At 46.2% G+C, this 18,043-nt stretch overlaps 1 protein-coding gene across 6 annotated transcripts in view; it reads right to left on the bottom strand.

Moving 5' to 3' along the window:
- The window catches only part of CBLC (Cbl proto-oncogene C), a 216,203-nt gene that overhangs the window by 144,933 nt on the left and 53,227 nt on the right, over positions 1 to 18,043 (bottom strand). For all 6 annotated transcript variants that reach the window (XM_086933142.1, XM_086933140.1, XM_086933141.1 and 3 more), the window contains exon 4: positions 14,989 to 15,110. In XM_086933142.1, the coding sequence (XP_086789268.1) occupies positions 14,989 to 15,110 (122 nt within the window). The remainder of the gene's footprint in view (positions 1 to 14,988; positions 15,111 to 18,043) is intronic.

Genomic DNA, 18,043 nt, shown 5'->3' with positions numbered 1-18,043 from the left:
CGACGCGAAAAGCGCACATTTCAAAGGAGACCACAGAGCAACGGCACATGAGGGGAACGGCGACGACAGTCAATTATTATTAAATTATTAAATATGTAAATAAATGAAAGGTCAATGATTAAAGAAGATTTTGAAAACGTTGGACGTTAAAAGGAAGAGTGTTTTTTTTGTGTGAGCTAAAGTTACAAGCGGTTTGCACTCGGGGATCGGTTTGTGACCGTTGATTTACCTTTAAATACAAAGGTCGGAATTCTAAGGCGGGATTCGTTGTTATCAGTGATGACTAATGTTATGACGGGCACAAAGTAATAATGTAAATAACAAGGACCCCCTGTTCAGAAAATTAATTCGAGGTACAGGGAAATAGACAATGTAAACAAATTGGCAGATTATCGACATATAACAAGGGAGTAATCGTAAGGAAGACACCAAACTAAGTAATTATAAAAATATAAAGTCTCATTTAATAAGTAAACGAATGTTCATGGTTAAAAACAATCAATAAAATACACAAATTACACAAAATAAACCTATTACATAAACAACCAAATAATACAGAACACAGTATATCCCATTAAAAATACATATAGTATAACATGTATTCGTGGCAAACAGATTGTATTGTTCAAACAATACAATCTGTTTGCCACGAATACATGTTATGTTATACTATATGTATTTTTAATGGGATATACTGTGTTCTGTATTATTTGGTTGTTTATGTAATAGGTTTATTTTGTGTAATTTGTGTATTTTATTGATTGTTTTTAACCATGAACATTCGTTTACTTATTAAATGAGACTTTATATTTTTATAATTACTTAGTGTGGTGTCTTCCTTACGATTTCTCCCTTGTTATATGTCGATAATCTGCCAATTTGTTTACAATGACGGGCACAAAGTACAGTTTATATTAAAAATCGAATGTGCCATAATACGAGAATACACTGGTTAAGGGGCACCTACAAGACACACACCATAATGCCATAAACTAAGCTGAACTCACCCTGGATTATGCGTTGTGTCAAGTTGTGGAGTGTGTTGCGTTGTGTTTGTGATCGTTCACGAGGAGCTAATGTTTTGTATAGGGCTACGATTTTACCTTAAAAACACGTTAACCAATGTCACTCGGTACTTTAAGACCGTCACAGACTGCAACCATTGTCATATTAAAGTGCAATTCAAAATATTTGGAAGTAATTTAATTAAAACGATTAGACGGAGTAAGAAGAGTTAATGTAACACACATACATAGTAGTCAACGTACATGCTGAGGAGCATCTTAAATGCCCCCGGAATCCCGCCGCGGCCGCCCCGGAAGTCAGGCACGGTCGCCTGTGATGGGGGCGGGGCCACGTCCAGACCGGAAGAGGAGGCAGGCGGAGTCAAATGCGCCTCGCGCCCGGGGCTCCTGTGAGCGGTGTGGAGCCCCGGGGCCGCGCCAGCAGGAGGTTGGGCGCCGCGTTTTGAGAGCAGAGTCCCCGACATTGGCCAGGTAAGTTCCAAAAGGCTGGGGGGGTGTGTGTGTGCGCGTGTATGCTCGTGTGTGTATGTATGTGTGCGACGGTGACGGCGGGGGAGGGAGGGAGGGGGGCCTCGGTGCACTTGTGTGTGTGCGCGTGTGTGTGTATGTGTCAGGGGGGGTGTCTCTGTATGTATGCATGTGCGTGCGTGCGTGGGCGCTTGTGTGTGTGTATGCGCATGCGTGTGTGGTGCTTGAGCTTCCCAGGAGACAGCGCCTGGCCACAGCGCGCGTTCCCATTTCAAATCGGCTCCAAGGATGCGCGCGGCCGGAACTGTCTCCTGGGAAGCACACTCGCTAACAAAAGATCTCGGCGGAGACGCGCTTCCGCGCGTTTAGCCGAGACCTAAAAAGCAAATGGTGCTAGCACCAACTTACATAGGCTGTAATGGCAGGCCTGTAGTCACAGTTTAAGTGGACTCCAATGGAAGGCTTATTACATGCTGCAGCCCATCGGAGGCCCTGTGTACCTAAGCCCTGGGTTCCTTAGTAAAATATACTAGGGACTCAAAAGGGTACACCCGTAGCCAATTATGATTGTGCTAAAGTACTTACTAGAGTCAATTTAGGCAGGAAGCATAGTGACTGTACATTAGCGGGATCACAGTCAGACTAGTCAGAAAAACATACGGATACGAGCAAAAAGTTTGGGTAACCATGAAAGCAGATCCTACTTTCCTACACTGAGGTTGTTGGTGCTATCAATAAGTCCATTCCTGGTAAAGCTCCGGGCCCAGATGGTGTCCCCGTAGAATTTGTTTAGTCCAAGTTTCCTGTTTGGGTGCCGAATTTAACAAATGTGTATAGATCGTAATTTTAGGCACGATCCCCGACACATGGCTGACTGCCATATTGGTTCCACTATTTAACAAGCATTTGCAATGCAATGGTCTCGGCATTATTAAAGGTAGAGCTATTGGCATTGCTCATGACTTTTTTTTTTTAAATCATAAATGGCATTGTTATTTACATTGCCAATAGCTGAATTGTTAAATAAATGGCATTGTCATTTACAATGCCAAATAGCTTAATAGCTCTCAAATGCATGACCTATTGCATTTACACCCACACAGAGCCACACACACAAAGCCACCCACACACACATACAGAGCCACCCACACACAGCCACAGACACACACACAGAGCCACACACACACACACAGAGCCACACACAGAGCCGCACACACACAGAGCCGCACACACAGCCACACACACAGAGCCACACACAGAGCCACACACACAGACCCCCACACACACAGAACCCCCCCACACACACAGAGGCCCCCACACACACAGAGCCCCACACACACAGAGCCCCACACACACCCAGAGCTACACACACACCCAGAGCCACACACACAACCAGAGCCACACACACACCCAGAGCCACACACACACCCAGAGCCACACACACACCCAGAGCCACATACACACTCAGAGCCACACACAGAGCCACACACACAGCCACACACAGAGCCACACACACACAGAGCCACACACACAGCCCCCCCACACACACAGAGCCCCCCCCACACACACACAGCGCCCCCCCACACACACACAGAGCCCCCCACACACAGAGCCCCACACACACCCAGAGACACACACACACCCAGAGCCACACACACCCAGAGTCACATACACACTCAGAGCCACATACACACACAGGAGAGCAAGCACAGTGAGGGGGTAGGGAAGCAAGCACAGCGAGGGGGCAGGGAAGCAAGCACAGCCAGGGTCAGGGGAGCAAGCACAGTCAGGGGAGCAAGCACAGCGAGGGTGCAGGGAAGCAAGCACAGCCAGGGGGCTGGGAAGCAAGCACAGCCAGGGGGCAGGGAAGAGGATTGCTTAGAACTTGAGAAGTTGAACAGAAAGTCAGGACAATGAAAATGCTGTAACGATGTGCCAAATGACCAACACAGTACATTTATGCAAACTGTCTTCATTAAAACAGACATTTCAATAAATCCCTAGGCAAACGCCAAAAGTTATACTTTCCACAGCGGGGCTTAAGCCGAAATCAAGATCCTCTTAGACCTGGAGTCGCTGTAAACCTCCTTTGTCAGGGGACTCTCCCGATTTCTACCGGAAAAGAAGAGCTCCCATCAGCATGCCCAGAATAGCCCAGCTGAAACGCTGTTTTCAAACCCACGATCGGTCCTGGTGGGAGGGCGCGATCGTAATCGCTCAAAGTGTGCCTGGATCTCACAGCTGGGAGGATACACAGGCGTAGGGAAGTTACAGAAAAGCTGCAGCTCGTTCACCACAGCTGTGTTGCGCACTCAGCAACCCCCACCAGATGAAGCAGCCCCCTGGTCTCTCACCATCTTTAAAAGCCTCCGCGGCACATAGAGTCAGAGTTCCGCCGCCTCGCCCAGCACCGAACACAGTCTTGAGTCTGATACATGTGAGGCCCGACCCCTCTTGTCAGCGGCTGTATAAACATTGTCCGGCTATCACGCTGGGTTCGCTTCACTTCAGGAGTGCTTCGGGATGCCCGGGGTGTTTCCTTTGTTCCGCTGCTCGGAGCTGGTGGTCGCCATCTTGCAGGTGGAAGCTCCGATAAAGTTAGGATTTAATTCAGGCACTATTGACAGTTTTTAGACGCTGTCTGTAAGTCCTCGGATTCTATAAATTTTCCGATTCCAGCATTCGGCAACTTTGGGGAATTTTTGCCGCATTTGCATGCTTTTTGAGGTCGGGGAATGCGGGTTCGACACGGAGCTTCGGTTCAGGCGGCCCCGCTTTTCAAAAGTTATTTTACGGTGGTACCGAATTTATTAATCACACTTTTGCGACCCTTAGAGTGGCAGTGACAAAGTGTGCTGGCTGTTTAAAGAGTCCAGCAATTAAGCCTTTCTCGCAAGAACAATATAATGTAAAACAAGAAAAAAATAAAAACTTACATGCCGCAAAGGTCCGAAATTTTCAGAATCGGGGGCGTGTTTTTTGGTGAGTGACGGATGTCGTCACAGGTAGAAAGAACGCAAAAATCACGCCCCCGAATCTGAAAAAGACGGGGCTTGAATCGAGTGACGCCCCTCTCCTCCAATGGCTGGTCAACATTTACTAGGCCAGCCAATGGAGAAGAGGGGCAAGTTCCAAGCCCCCGCTAAGAATCATTAAATCTCGGGATCCGCCCACTGTTACGCAGTGCGACGGTCCCTCGACTTTAAAAGAGGGACAGGTCTGGACTGTGTTATTGCCCAATCTCTTTACTCAATTCTAGCATCAAAATATTGGGACATCTCTTACTGGCCTCCCTGGAAAATTGTCATTGTCAAATAATATCATATCTGAGGCGCAGTATGGTTTTCGACCTGCCCTAAGGACGATAGAGCAATGTCTAAATTCACATCTAACTATGGGGGAAGTACACAAAGGCCAAGAGTGAATCTGTAAAGCCAGAGTTCATGGATTTATCAAGTGCATTTGATTTTGGGATATAATGAGTGAAATGGGTGTGCCTTAAAATATTGATATGCCGGCTTGAACTGGTTCTTTCAGTGAAGGTGCGGTATGATCCCTTTGGGGAATGCTCCCCACTCATTGAGTCCACATGGGGCATTAGACAGGGCTGCATTTTAGCCCCTTTTTTCTGATTTATATAAATAGGATAAGCTAATTATTGGTTGAGCAGGGAAAGTACCTGCCGAAAATGGGGACCAAGCTAGTGCCCATCCTACTGTACACAGACAATGCTTTGTTGATCCTTGTTAGATCTTTTTTTCCCCGTTAAGGATCAGCTGCACCTCCAAGTTCAATCAATTGATCAATCAAAGAAACTTTATTCAGTTTTACAACAGAAAACCATAAAAGTTACACAGATAAAAGTGCATGAAAAACAAAGATATATTAAAACATAATTAAAAAGTCAAACCCGCTACACAGTTTAAAAATATAAACCCAGTACCCAGCCACCGCTAATTCTTCGAAGCGTTAAAGTGCAATGTGCTATAGAAGCAAAACTTCCAAATATATTTACTTAATAGCGCAGGCTAGACGTGCTAAAATAATAGATCATACCGAGATCGACCATTGTCTACACATCCATACATGCCCTAGATTTAACAGAGGCTTTTAAAACCCCTATTATAAAACCAATGTAGTCCTCAATTGAAGATACATAAGGGCCGGACGAGCCTGTCTGAAATTCATTTTTTTTTAAATGGAAACCAGAAAATGCCTTCGAGGGGTTTCATACAACTTACATAAAAACATAAAATGCAGCAGATCCTGCGGAGACTGTCCGTCACAGACGCAGGGAGCTATCACTTGACCTCTACTGTATCCCTTAGGCCTGGCTAACAAGAGGTGAAAAAGGTTCATCCGGACCCTGGTTAATACAAGCATTTGCAATGCAATAGGTCTCGCAGCATTAAAGTTTGAGTTATTGGCATTGCATATGACAATGTGTTGCAAGAATTTTTTTTCAAACTAAACAAAGTTGGCAAGGATACCTTATGTGGGAAAAAAATGTTCTGAATTTGTAAACGTGAAATAATCCTAATATCAACGAGGCGCAGTGGATGTGGACCGTTAACAGTGCAATAGGCAGGAAGGTGGTGGCCGAGAGGTCCCCTGAAGAAAAGAATCATGCAGCAGTGATGGTGTGATCGGAGGGGGGTGGGGGGGGGGGTGTAAAACCAAATGCAGAGGTGAACAGCAGCACACAGCACGGGACGAGGCGAAGGGATATGGAGTTAGATGTCGTCTTTTTTTTTTAAAGAGAAACACAAAGATTTAAAAAATAATAGGACCTGCAAGCCGCACAGATATTAATAAAGAGCACACCTTACTACCTCGGACTGGAAGCAAAGGTCCATACAAATAACGCAGAAAACATGAATCGTGAAGGGCGGTCTAAGTTCTCGTTTCATTATAATATGGACGCATCATTCTGTCTCCAGATGATAGACATTACTGCTACCTGTCTGGGGTGAAATTAACCTGGTTTAATAAATGTCTATACCAAAACATGGCTTGCGTGCTTTCTGCATTCACAGAGGAGGGGACATCGTCTTTGGGAGGGGCAAGCAGCCAGGGCCACTGAATGAATATAAACCATGATGGCAGAAAAAAGGATGAATGGTCAAACAGACAGAGGATTCACGTCCATTTTAAGGCACCACGGAGTCAGGCAAGTGAAGGAGAAAATAAGACAAAGAGATACGAGATAGGAACCCATGGTGTCAGGTCCAGACCTGAGAACAGATTGAGTAGGGGGGCGGTTGGTGGGGGCTGCTACAGTTTACAGGCAACGTGTTGAACAGAGTACAAACTCACTGTGAAGATGAAAGGACATGTATGAGGATCCATGCTTTCCAGCACCAGCCAATCGGGTCATGTTTGCATCACACGCATGGTGGGCCGGGGGTCATGCTTAGGCTGCCAGATTTGAGGCAAAAGCACATTCATTGGAAGAGATCATGCGGACATGCACAACTAACCAAGCGAGTTGGAACAGTCATTGTATGTGTGTGAGTGGCAATGCTTTAGAAGCACTGACCTCTGTATCCTGTACAAAGGCACAATTGCTCTGCGTGGCGGCGCTTAGTAGCACCATACTGTCAGATTCACTCTGAAGCGCGGCCACTGGGAGTGGTCATGCTGGTATGTAAATGCTGGACAGGTATAGTGCAAAGAAACATACACTGGAGAAATCAGGCATTTACTACTGGCCGCTCACATATAGCGTGAATGGGCTGAAAACGTGAGGGGGTCTCCGCTTAACACGTTAGGCTGACAGATCCCGTTTAGGGGCGCTGTCATTGGAAGATGACACTTGCAAGCTGGTGATACAATGTGACGAGCAAAAAGCACTCAAACGGACTGTTCGTGCAACAGACAAGCCCGGTGCGAATGGTCAGTCATGGGTAGAGGTCATGATTACAAAACACAGTTTATCAGGTCCAGTGTGATGGCAAGGAATGAAGATTACAGGCACCAGGCTGTAAAATCTTGAAAAGTGGAAGGACCTGTTAAGGGCAACCATCGCACGCTGTACTAGGCTGCCCGACTCATAGTTCATAGACACGAGAGGGAATCAAAAGATACGGGGCAAGCACCCTGGCCGGCGTGCACGAGTAGAACAGTTCAACCTCTGTAAAGGATCCCTGGAAACATTTCCATTAGGGAGGAGGCCAGGAGGCATTACTGGGCATGTGGACACACGAAAAGCAATCATGTCTGCCCTCAGCAAGCCAGAGATGAACGAGCACACTCGGGGAGGGATCTGGGCTAACCCGCCACATAGGAGGAGGGATGCGCTCAAGAAGCTAGTGACAAAGAGGAGGGTGCCAAGTGGAAACCTCCCCTAATGTGGGTAGTGTGGCTCACTGGTTAGAGGCGGCAGACCCAGAAGCAGAGGTCGGCCCGGGACCAGGGTTCAATTCCCGATGCGGCAGGGTGTTGGGCCAAAGTCAGCGGGCTCGATAAATCTCGCCTTCGGTGCCAGTCTAACCATGGGTTCCACTCAGCAACTCTGGGCAATAGCTTGCTTAATCTCCACAAACGGCCCCATCAACGCCGGGGATGCCTGGCTTCACCTTGGGGGTGCCCAATAGGGACCATCTCACAGGGAAAGCCAGGACGGGTTCCCCAGCGTTATACAGCGCCAGGAAACCTACGGGTAGCAGTGCGCTTTACAAGCTCAAAAATTAATTAATTATTTTATTAATTAATTACTCCTATTGGTGACGGATGGAAGTACCTGTGATTCTTGCATTCGGTGTTAGAGCCTGATGGCTGCCTGCGAAGGATTCATTGTCCCGTGCTCCTACAGCCGCCCTCCGTAGCAAGATTTTGACAAGCCGTGAGCGAAACCGAAACCTTCCGTGGGGCGGGACTTCCGTCTTCGGAAGCCCACGCACGCGCCCACGGAGTGCCACGGAGAGAAGCAGTGCTGGTGACGCGGGGTTCCCATGCCCGAGGGAGAGCCCCGCGGTGGTGGCTGAAGTCCGGAGTGGCGGTAAGTCGGCCTTACTTGTGGGGGGGAGGAGGGGTGCGCTTGTGTTTGTGCGCGTGTGTGTACGCGCTCGTGTGTGCGGCGGGGGGTCTCTGTATGTGTGTGTGCATGTGTGTAGGTGCGCTTGTGTGTGTATCTCTATGTGTGTGCGGCGGGGGGTGGGCGGGGGTATCTGTATGTGTGTGTGCGTGCATGTGTGTAGGTGCACTCGTGTGTGTGTCTCTGTGTGTATGCGGCGGGGGGTTGGGCGGGGGTCTCTGTATGTCAGTCATAAATCTAGCAAATGCTGTTAAAAGAGATTGCAAACCTATTGCGGTCCTAGATATAAGGACGGCATCATTTACGTATAGCAGGACGGGAATGCTGCACCCCCCTACATATGGATAATCAACCCCAGTGACTCTTAGTGCAGTATCCAATTCATTGATGTACAAATTAAACAAAAATGGAGCCAGGATGCATCCTTGCTGTACTCCCCTCTTTGACTCAAGGTCCCTAGAGACACGAAGGTCCTGAGAAAACCTGACGTTAGCCTTGGTAGATTCATGCAAGTCCTCTAGGAAATGAACAATGCTGTTATCCACCCCCGTTGCCCTCATGGACTGCCACAGTTTAACCGTGTTAACACAGTCAAATGCGAGGACAAGTCCATGAAGGCAAGGTAGATAGTACCGGGCGGGCAACAGTAGATTTGCTCAGTAACATAGATAGATTGAGACACTGAGCAGCAGTAGAACGTCCCGACGGGCATCCAAAGTGGACATCTGACAGGATCTTGTGTTCCTCCGCCCAGGTGGATAATCTCTGCAAGATAATACGTCCTACAACCTTGACCACTGAGTCAATGAGGGAGATTGGCCTATAACATTGGGTATTATTCCTGTCACCCTTCTTAAAAACAGGAGCTTTGGTGGAAGAGGCCCAAGACTGAGGACAGCCATTCTTAGCCGCTGCATTAAACACAGCCTCCAGAACCGTGGCCCAGAACGGAGGGTCGGACTTCAATAGGCCAGGAGGAATACCATCTGGGGCCGGTGCTTTATTAACGGATAGCCCTGCAATGCCAGCCATAAATAGCCTTACCCTTTTCTAAAATTTTTACAGGAACATTTGTATCATGACCTTCTTGACAAATATGCTCCATAGGGCTGTCAAACATAGGTTTAAAGTGAAAAACCCACTCCTCCTCAGTAATATGTGAATCTAAAGCCCCCCCCCCACTTCCTGACCAAAAAGGGGGCGATTCACAACATTCCAGAACCTAGAACTGTTCCTGAGAGTGCTTGAGTCAATCAACTCCCTCCATGCCTCCTCCTTTAGGGACCCTTCCTTCTGGCAGAGGCTGATTTATATTCTTTAAAACAAACACGCACCTCTGGTTTGGCTGACAGAGCTTCCCTCGGCTTTTTTGCTGCCTTGGAGCAAAGAGAGTAAAACCATCAGGGGCCGAGTGTAGCCGTTCTGCCACATGGGACACTTAAGATTTCGCCAACTGTGCGCGCCATAGATTCATATGCGCCAAACATCTCGTTAGGAAAGGGTGCTGCAGCAGTGCATGATTCTAACTCAGGGGCACAAGACACATTTACTTCACGGTAAAATGTATCTGGGGAAATCTGAGACCATTTAAGTTGTGGCTTGCCATCAGTCGGTCTCAATGAACCCCTGGATAACACATTGCCAATTCGTGCTGATAATGGGCCCAACATGTGAACACTTAGCGGGTTATGGTCACTGTATTCGCTCTCCATAATATTGAAACCATGAAATAAACATTGTAGGGATGAGGAAATTAAAATAAAGTCTATACATAATTCCCCTACCGCGCCCGTTGAATGTTGGCACAAAAAATATAGTGTGCGGGCAGTGACGGACATCAAGGCCACCGTGTTCAATTCATTTATCGAATTTTTCAACGGTGCCCCCTGGGCATGGTGTTCAGAATGAAACCCCTTCAGGCGGGGGCAACCCAACTCATAAATACAGGATAGCATTGGGTTTCCACTGGGATGTATGTTAGAATCACCAGAAACCATGAGATGATGTAGGATAGGACCAAAGACGGTCTCATAAAAGCGCCCAGAGTGGTGATATTACAAACACCATCGAGGAAGGCCACAAAAAATGAATAAGGCCCCATCTAATGTTCCCCTTTTTGGCTGTCAATGCCAGTATTCCTGGATTTGAGGATGACACAACCTGGATCTGGCAATCAACAGCCACAGATATGTCTACGGCTAGACCACCCTTGGCTCTTCCACTCATTGAAGGAGTAGCTGGGACGAAAAAAGCCTTATAGTCTTCCAGAAATAGACCACAATCCACCGACCATGTTTCTTGAAAGCTACTTGACGAAAATTGTATCACAAACCGCACTCACAATGGGTCTAGAAACGTATTTCCCAGCCCTGCAATGTTCCATGATAAAAAATTGTTGGATACCCCACCTAAGCACCTCTCAAGTAAATTTTTCTAAGTCAAAGCTTTATCCAAGAAATGTTATAAGTCCCCCAGTCAATGCATCAAACTTAATTTGTCATGAGGAATTGGGCTGCGTTTATGGGATATCTAATAGGCTTGGCCCTGTTATTGCTTTGGGCACAAATGCGGGTTACGCCATAATTTGCAGTTACTAGATCGTTTGGAATTGATTGTCAGTCATTAGATGAAATGAAACAGACCCCCTGGCTGTCTAATATTAAAAACACCTATTGATTACAAGGATTGCCAGAACTGTTTGAAAATCCATCTTGCATTAAGCACAACCATAAATCCTTTTTTAAAACCTTCTACCTGGATTATTGTTCAAATATCCATTTAGAACTTGCCCAGGCTAAAGTATCTGTTATTACATATGTTGCTATCTCTACAACAAACATTATAGAGCCTTACTTCTGTTGGGTAGAAATCCAACCCATAGATATTGGCTGACAAGCCTCAGATTGGAAACAATCAGCCAGATTCATCAAGCGAAATGCGCTCGCAAAAGGGCCAGATTCTGAGAATCTGGCTCTTTGCGAGTGCAATTTTTGCATTTGGGATTCGTCATCCCAAATGCAAAAATCGCTAAAAAGAATTCGCAAATTTGAGAGGATTAGCATTTAAGGAATCTCTATTAGAGATTCCTTAAATGCTATTCATGAAACATTAAAAAATTGCGAATTCACAATTTAGGACCGTTATTTACCACAAAGTCAAACCTCGTGGTAAATAGCGAAAACTTAGAAAAATGTATTTAAATGCATTTTTCTAAGTTGCATGTTACACACATGTCCTTTGGACAGGTGTGTGCACAACATCAGTGTAAATTCACATTTCAGGGGTGCTACAGGGAGTCCTTTGGACACCCCTGCACCCTTGAAATCGCTATTTCATTTTGCGAATCGCTAATAGCGATTCGCACATTGATATGTCTTCCCATTCATTCCTATGGGCCTTTAGGCCCATAGGAATGAATGGGGAGTTATTCCTTAGTTGCGATTAGCAATTAGATAATCGCAAATAAGGAAGCTGTAGGAATCGCAAAATAAATTGCGATTTGTACATGAATCCTGTTTTGCGAGTCTGTAATAGCGATTCCTTAATAATCGCTATTACAGACTGGCAAAACGGGACTTTGATGAATCTAGGGGAATGCTCTTTAACCTTGCCTTTCCCATAGCGGGGTTCGGAGCCGGGACCTTCGGCCATGTTGTTGTGATGTATTTCACTTCAGAGCACAGGTCATTTTATCCTACATTGTACCTTGTACCACGACGTGATTTTTTACTCCCAGCCCTCCATAAATCTAAAGTAAGAACCCATAAAGAAGGGCTAAGATATTTGCAATCTTTGATCTCCCGAGACGTGTGCTATTCTGCTCTAAATTTTATAAAATGTGCTTTTAACATCAAAAAATGTATTCATATTAAAAGTACTGTATTTTCCATTTTAGATTAACTTTTTTTTTGTAATTGATACAATATACCTTGTTATACCTCGTCGGTTTGCTTTGTATGATTGTCTTTTTTAACTGTATTTGATAATATTTGATGTTTTGCTCTTTTGGGCTTTTGACCGGATAGCGGTTGTTATGACCTGAACTGAACTGACAAATAGACTTTTTACATTGTGTCAAGCAAAGACACCACTGGACTCCAGAAAGCTGCAGACGACCCCTCCAGACACAATCCCAAGACCTGCAGTGTTCCACCAGTTACGAAGTATTGCACCTTTGTATATTGTCTACTTAGCATGGGTGTGGCCGCATCCACCCGTAGTGAGAACTATGCCTAGTCACATGGAGCCGATCTCAACACTCCTACAGCTCCTGAGTAGGGACCTCTCCCACCTCACTTACACCTACACTGAACCAAATGCTAGTATTCCACACGCACTACACAGCACACTCTTGCACAACACATATTACCAGCACATGACCACCGTGGACCCCAGACGTCGGCTCGGGCATGCAATGCCTGCTCGTTGATGCACCACATGGATTAAGGCCAAGATACAACCTAGTAGAGAAGAACCCCATAGAGTGGTGGTAAACATCACCGGGTATGAAACCAACCCCACAGTGTTGCACCTTTGCACAGAGTCTAGCGACATACAAACCCAGCTAGATAGGATGAGCAGTTGGGGAACTATAGGGGAGGACACCGTTTGGCCCCGAGATTTTCCAGAGAAGAGGTTCTTGGAGGTGGCAACACCACCGCACCAGTGCACGCATATGTTCGCTCCAGCCTCTGTCTGTGGTCCCAGGATGGCCCTTAACGAATCTGGGTCAGTATTCTTTAATTAGAAGTCTACCTTTACTAGTGGTAAGTCACCTTTGTGAATACTGAAAAGTAGTAAACTTAGACTTCTGGTCTAAGTTTACCTTTGTGACTATAGAAAAGCAGTAAACTTACACAGAATTGTAAATTTACCATTTGAATCGGGCCCTGTGTGTTTTCCCTTTCTTGCTCTTAGGAAATGTCTGATGAGGAAACATAAGTGTCAGTCTCCAGTAAATGAGTGTCGGTGGCCCCCACCAGCTAAAATTAAGCGCTGCGTGTGCAATGAGGCATTTCGTTCATCAGCCGCGAGCTAGGGCTGCCATGGCCAGCTCTTACTGCCAGTGCCTGGATTCCTACAGATGATTGTCAGGTCTCACTAGACCAAGACTTCAGACTTTGTACATTTGGCACACCAATTAACCTGCAGATGATCAAAGGGCTGGAAAAACACAGCTCAATTTGGCACTAAACTATTCAGTAAGAGATTATTGGGATAATAAGGTTCAATGGGAGCTCTAGTGTCCATTGGCTCCTTCCCGGAGCAGGATTGTGGGCAGAGTCCCTTAAAGCCGATTCTTCTGCCAATATGGAGCAGATGTAGACTGCAAAAATCAGATAAAATAGACGTTTGCCATAATAAACCCAGAGGATGTCTTTTGGCACATTTTAGAATCAGGTACAATTTATTCCTAAAAGTCATGTGGAGGCTGCAACAAGTGTGTGGAACCACAAGCAGGTAAGTTTGCTTGTAGTTATTCAAGGCAGTAGCCCAAGACGTATAGCAGCTTGCCAGCCGCAGAGATTTACATACAGAGCGTTACAACATTCCAATCCAGAAACAATCACAGCCTAGACAACCGTCTTATGTTTATCACAAGCAGAAGCAGGTCAAACTAACTTTATTGATTTGGGAACCAAAAGATAGCTTGCTGTCAAAGTTAACCTGAAGGTTTTTTGGCAAATCTTCAGAAGAAGAAAGGTGTCCCAGGACAACAGGCCACCATCTAGAAGACCAAAATGGAGGCCAAGCTACCGCAAATCAGTACCTCTGCCTTGTCTCTGTTCAGATTTAGTGAGTTAGCCGACATGAATTTCTTACATCTGTTGGCCACAGCGTCCGAGTACTCATTAAAAGTCAATAATCTGGGTATCATCTGCATATGATACCCGTCCAAACCCAAAAGGCTGAATAATCTTGGCCAAAGGGGACACATATATATTCAATAATGCCACAAATGACGCTGCATCTAAAAGGTTGAGAGGTTGAGCGATAGCATGAGAGCTGGCCAGCCTGGGTCCTGAACATAAAAAAAAAAATAAGTTAGCCAGCCTAGTGATTCCAAAGATGCCTCCGAGCATAAGCTGCTGTAAAACTGTGTGGTGAGATAGTGTCAAAGGGGACACTCACAACCCATCAGTGGCCTCATGTTACCCACGATTGACCTCACGAGTACTCCAGTGACCTCGCTTTCTCCTCCAGTGACCTCTACATCCCACATGTGACCTCGTTTTCCATCAGTGGCTTCTTGTTTTCCATCAGTGACCTTGTAATCCCTTCAGTGACCTCACTTAACCCACCAGAGACCTCTCAACCCCACCAGAGACCTCACATTCTCCTAAAGTGGCATCTATCCTACAGAGACCTCTTATTTTCCATGAGTGACCTATCGATCCCTCCAGTGATCTCCCTTTCCCTACCATTGACCGCTAGTAGCCGCAGCCAGTAAGCCCTCACCTGCCAGGTTTGTTGCTGTAGCACTGGAGCCGTGCTTTCACCTCGTCATACGTCAGGAAGGCCATGTACCCGGGGTGTGTGACTGCCAGACTGGTCCAGTTCTTGAGCAACGACTCCCAGGGCTGATGGGAAAGAAGAGACAAAGAGTCAGGTACTGAAATAATCATGGCTGTGCCTGTGTGTGTGTCTTCTAGTGTGCTGTGTATCTGTGTATGTGTGGCTGTCTGTGTGCCTGTGTGTGGATCAGCGCATATCTGTGTATGAGTGTCTGTATTTATGTGTGGCTGAGTGTATCAATGTGTATCAGCATGTCATGTGTGCATGTTTCTGTCTGTTTGTATGCCTCTGTGTGCGTGTGTATCTGTGGCTGTCTGAGTACTCGTGCATGTTTCTATGTGTGTATCTGTGTTTGTGTGTGTATGTGTAGGAGCGTGCATCTTTTGACATGGTTACCCCCCCACTGTGTGCCCGCTGTCTGATGTGATTTTGAACTCTACGTGCACTGAGCTCCTGCTCTCCAGGCTCCCAGTGCCAGATCTCCTTCCCTAAAACCATACTATGATTGGCACAACTCCTGTTGCCTCTGTAAGCCCAGTAAATGGTACCCCCAGTACCCAGGCCATAGGGACAGAGGAAGGCCCCCTAGGGATCCCTCACCCAGACCAGGCGGAGCTCCTACCGCAGGCTGCGCGTTCAGGTGCAGGACAAACAGAAGAGTCAGCACGACAGACAGCCATGTGTGCTATGGCAACCCTCCACTGCATAAGATAGAGGTATGTCACAACTACTGCAGGCCTTTAGCCCTAAGGCAGGGTGCACTGCATCCTATGTGAGGGCGTATCAGTATGAGCAGATGGGTGCCTACGATGTCCAGTCCATTCTGGGTGTTGTAATTGAACAGGGAAGCCATAAAGAATACAATCAATTAATCAGGGGGTTTATATAGCGCGCTACTCACCCGTGAGGGTCTCAAGGCGCTGTAATGCTCGTCAATACACGTTTCCTAGCTCCATGATGGCTTCACTGATTTTTAAGATGTTTGTTACTAAACCTCTTAATAAATCATTGCTGATGGCAGTATTGGTTTATTAATAAATTCACAGAAGAGTCCCTTTTAGAGGGTCCTCCACTAATGCGGTCCCTGTCTAGTTTTAGCCAGCCTGCTCCACTTTTGGCAGTAAAGAACACCATAATAGGTGAGGACCGGCACATACCGTGTCTAAGTGACTCACCACTGAAAATAAATGTTGCAGCTTCCCAAGCCTATTGGTTCACTAGTTCGGTGGAACTGGTCCCTGCACGCTTCCATCACCGTGAGGGATCCTCTCAGCATAGCGACCAACACACGAAACAGCTCCGTTTCTGAGAGCCCGTACCCTCTTGCTGATGATCTCGTCAGTCTACATCAGCAACGTTGTCATGTCCATCTACCCAGTGACTGTAAGAGAGTAGAATCTGCTTCTTATAGTTACCCCCACTGTTTGCTGATGTATCACTGTCTTCGACTTTAGTCGGGCTGGGGCCCTGCTATCCAGAACCCCAGCCTAGCTGCTTCCTCTCTAAAATGATTGCAAGTTCTTTAGGTACACTCCAGATTGGATACCGGGGTACCCTTATCAGTCCCTGGTATATGGTCCACCTGTACCCAGGACATAGGTACCCCAGAGCCCTCCTAGGGGCTGCAGCATGTATAACGCCACCCCTGAGAGACCATTCAAACTGACACCACCGGTCTGCTACTGCAGCCTGTGTAGTGTGGTGCATGCACCCCTTACTGAGATATAGCAGTTCCTGGTCTTCCTTTTCTTAGTTCCACAGCAGCAGCCACTTCCCCTGTTGTCTTCCTTTCCTTCCTCAGTAGCACCTGGGTCCCTGTTTCCCCCTTCTGCCCAGAGCAACATATGCTCTCCTTGTTGCTTACTTCTTTCATGAGCAGGGCAAGCTTTCCTCGTTATCTACCCTTCTCTTCTCAGCAGCACCTGCTCTCCCCGTTTGTTATAGTAAATAACCCAACTGCAGGCTGGTAAATGCCAAGACAGTACATTTAGGGATGTAAGTTTTCAATGCCAGCAACAGAGAGAAACTCCACCTGCCAGCCTGCAGAACCCTCAAAGATGTATCCCAAACGTAGACCCATAATACATAGAGGAGTCCCTTCTGTGAAAAAACACCATTTGTACACTTGCACATAACAGAATCTCTTCTTTTATAACAACAAAAGAAAGCATTTACTATCAGCATAGAAAAACATGACAAAGGAGAAGTACAACTTAATGAAAAAAGTACAAATTAAAACATACTAATCATCAAATAAAAGAGCAACCAATAAAAAAAGAGGGAACAAATAACAGACAAAATTCAGAAGCCACAGAATTCTTCTCAATTTCCATAGTGGAAGTTTATCACTGGATGATACATGGAAGGGGTGCTTTGCACAGTATCACGTGGCCTTAAACAAGCACTCTTAGAACGGGTACTTTGCATAGTGTCACCAGACCAAGAACAAGGAAGTATCTGAGAAGCAACTTTCACACTCCTTTCAACATTTCACCAATGACTGCCTTGGATCCTAACCACATCACCATACATTTCCTCTACAATGACAGGGTCCCCTTAGCACGCATCACCTTTGTTTATGAAACCAGGCTTCTTGATACACCCCTTGTCACCCAGAAGAACGCAAACACTGTTTAACATTGTTCTTGCCATTATTCTCAGTTCTTTGTTTTCCTGAGACAACTCTCTCGCATATATTGTCATCCAAACAAGCTTCAACAATTCCTTTACGATGCCATTTTAAAATACAAGTTGAAAAGAGTAATCTTAGTGACCAAATGAAGCGTGATGTGGTAGAAATACAGCATTGACATGACTGCCTCTTGTATTACATAACCATTGTTTTTGACTCATTTGATACAGTCAGTCAAGAATCTGTTTAATCTCTCTACAAGGCCATTGGTTTGAGGGTGGTAAAGACTACTTTTAAGCTGTTTGGCACCATAATCTCTCAGGAACATGGACAAACACCTACTGACAACCTGCAGGACCTTCAAAG

Source organism: Lissotriton vulgaris, chromosome 7, assembly GCF_964263255.1.
Source record: "Lissotriton vulgaris chromosome 7, aLisVul1.2, whole genome shotgun sequence".
Classification (NCBI taxonomy): Eukaryota; Metazoa; Chordata; class Amphibia; order Caudata; family Salamandridae; genus Lissotriton; species Lissotriton vulgaris.
This window is presented reverse-complemented; position numbering and strand designations above follow the sequence as displayed.